The 1,478-nt window shown below is 45.5% G+C and overlaps 1 protein-coding gene across 1 annotated transcript; it reads left to right on the forward strand.

Annotated features, from left to right (window-relative positions):
- Positions 1-328: 328 nt before the first annotated feature.
- On the forward strand, positions 329-1,219 carry LOC149171157 (uncharacterized). The gene has a single exon (XM_089425860.1). The coding sequence runs from the start codon at positions 329-331 to the stop codon at positions 1,217-1,219; it is 891 nt and encodes a 296-aa protein (XP_089281986.1).
- Positions 1,220-1,478: the final 259 nt, after the last annotated feature.

The raw sequence follows: 1,478 nt of genomic DNA on the forward strand, positions 1-1,478 counted from the left end.
CAATGAGTTTGCAACCTTCTTAGAATTCTTAAATGGCAAGGCTCCTTTGAACAGCAAGAAGTTGGATACCCGTCGCTGAAGTCTGACCCCTGGGCGATATTCAATCTCTCAGGGCTACAGGCAGATCTTAGCCCATCCCCATGTTCCTCCAGACCCAAAACCATGGAAAGGGGTTTGGTCCCAGTATTCACTTCCTAAAATCGACTACTTCTGCTGGCTCCTATGTCATCAGAGAATCCTGACTGATGATAGATTACAGAAAAGAGGCTATCTAGGCCCCTCTCGATGCTCGCTGTGCGGAGAAAACGCAGAAACTGCTGCACACCTGATGCTCAAATGTAAATTCGTGACAGACCTTTGGAATGAGGCCTTAGGCCCTTGGAGTTTGGATTTCATCCTCCCCAACAGCATCCCCGATCTGTTCTCGAACTGGTTGCGTTCGTATCCTGGAGGCCCTCCTCAGAACGCACATATCAAAGCGGCCTGGTGCATTCTTCCTAAACTAATATGCTGGCACACCTGGTTGGAAAGAAACCAGAGGATTTTCAGAGATAAGAAGAGAGACCGCAAGATTGTCTGGGTTAAAATCAAAAGCCAGTTAAAGGAATGTGTCGGCGATCAGCTGGACGGGGCAGGCCCGAGAGACCATGATGCTGCATGGAGCGATACCCTGGACCTCCGTTTCATTGAAATTGCCAGGTCTTCCGTGCCTCTCAAAGATTGGCAAATTAGACTTAATGCTTCAGATTTCTTGGCTCTTTGCACAAAGCAGGTGCACATCATTCTCTTCTTTGATGGGGCAGCTAAAGGTAATCCAGGCAGTTCCGGAGCTGGTGGAGTTGTTAAAAGAGCTGATGGCAGAACTATTCTTAGATATGCCTGGGGAGTGGGCTTCAATACCAGCATCCAAGCTAAAGCCCTGGCCCTTCTCCAAGGTCTGAAGCAACTTAAATCTCTCGGTATAAACGATGCAATTGTGATGGGAGACTCTCAGTCTATCATAAAAACCATTGTAGACAGCTCTTCCCCTTCAGATTTAAGACTGTCCAGATTGATCATCAGAATAAGAACCCTGTCAAATTCCTTTCAGAGCTTGAAATTCTATCATGTCAAGAGAGACAACAACAAAGATGCTGACGCTGAAGCTAACAAAGCTGTTCTCCTCCCCCTCGGAGTCATTCTCAGAGATGGAGAAGAAGGTTGGGATCCCATTCCTTAACAGGCTGGTGAATATGTTTTACTGTCTTTTACTGGAGCAGTTTGTCTGCATTTTTAAAGTGGGAAAGATAGAGGCGGTTGCCCGAAAAATAGCTTGTAAAAACCTCTGGCGTAGTAAAGAAAAAGTCACTCCGATCCTGGCCAAGGAGTTCTCTGGAATATGGTCAGCATTTTGTAATCAGTTTTGCAGCATTTTGGCCAGAAATTAATATACCACTCTATCCATTTCTGTAAAAAAAAAAGATCATGAATGTATGTAA

The sequence above is a fragment of the Pinus tabuliformis genome, chromosome 4_2 (genome assembly GCF_031772625.1).
Source record: "Pinus tabuliformis cultivar Carrire ecotype Pingquan chromosome 4_2, CPIR1, whole genome shotgun sequence".
NCBI lineage: Eukaryota > Viridiplantae > Streptophyta > Pinopsida > Pinales > Pinaceae > Pinus > Pinus tabuliformis.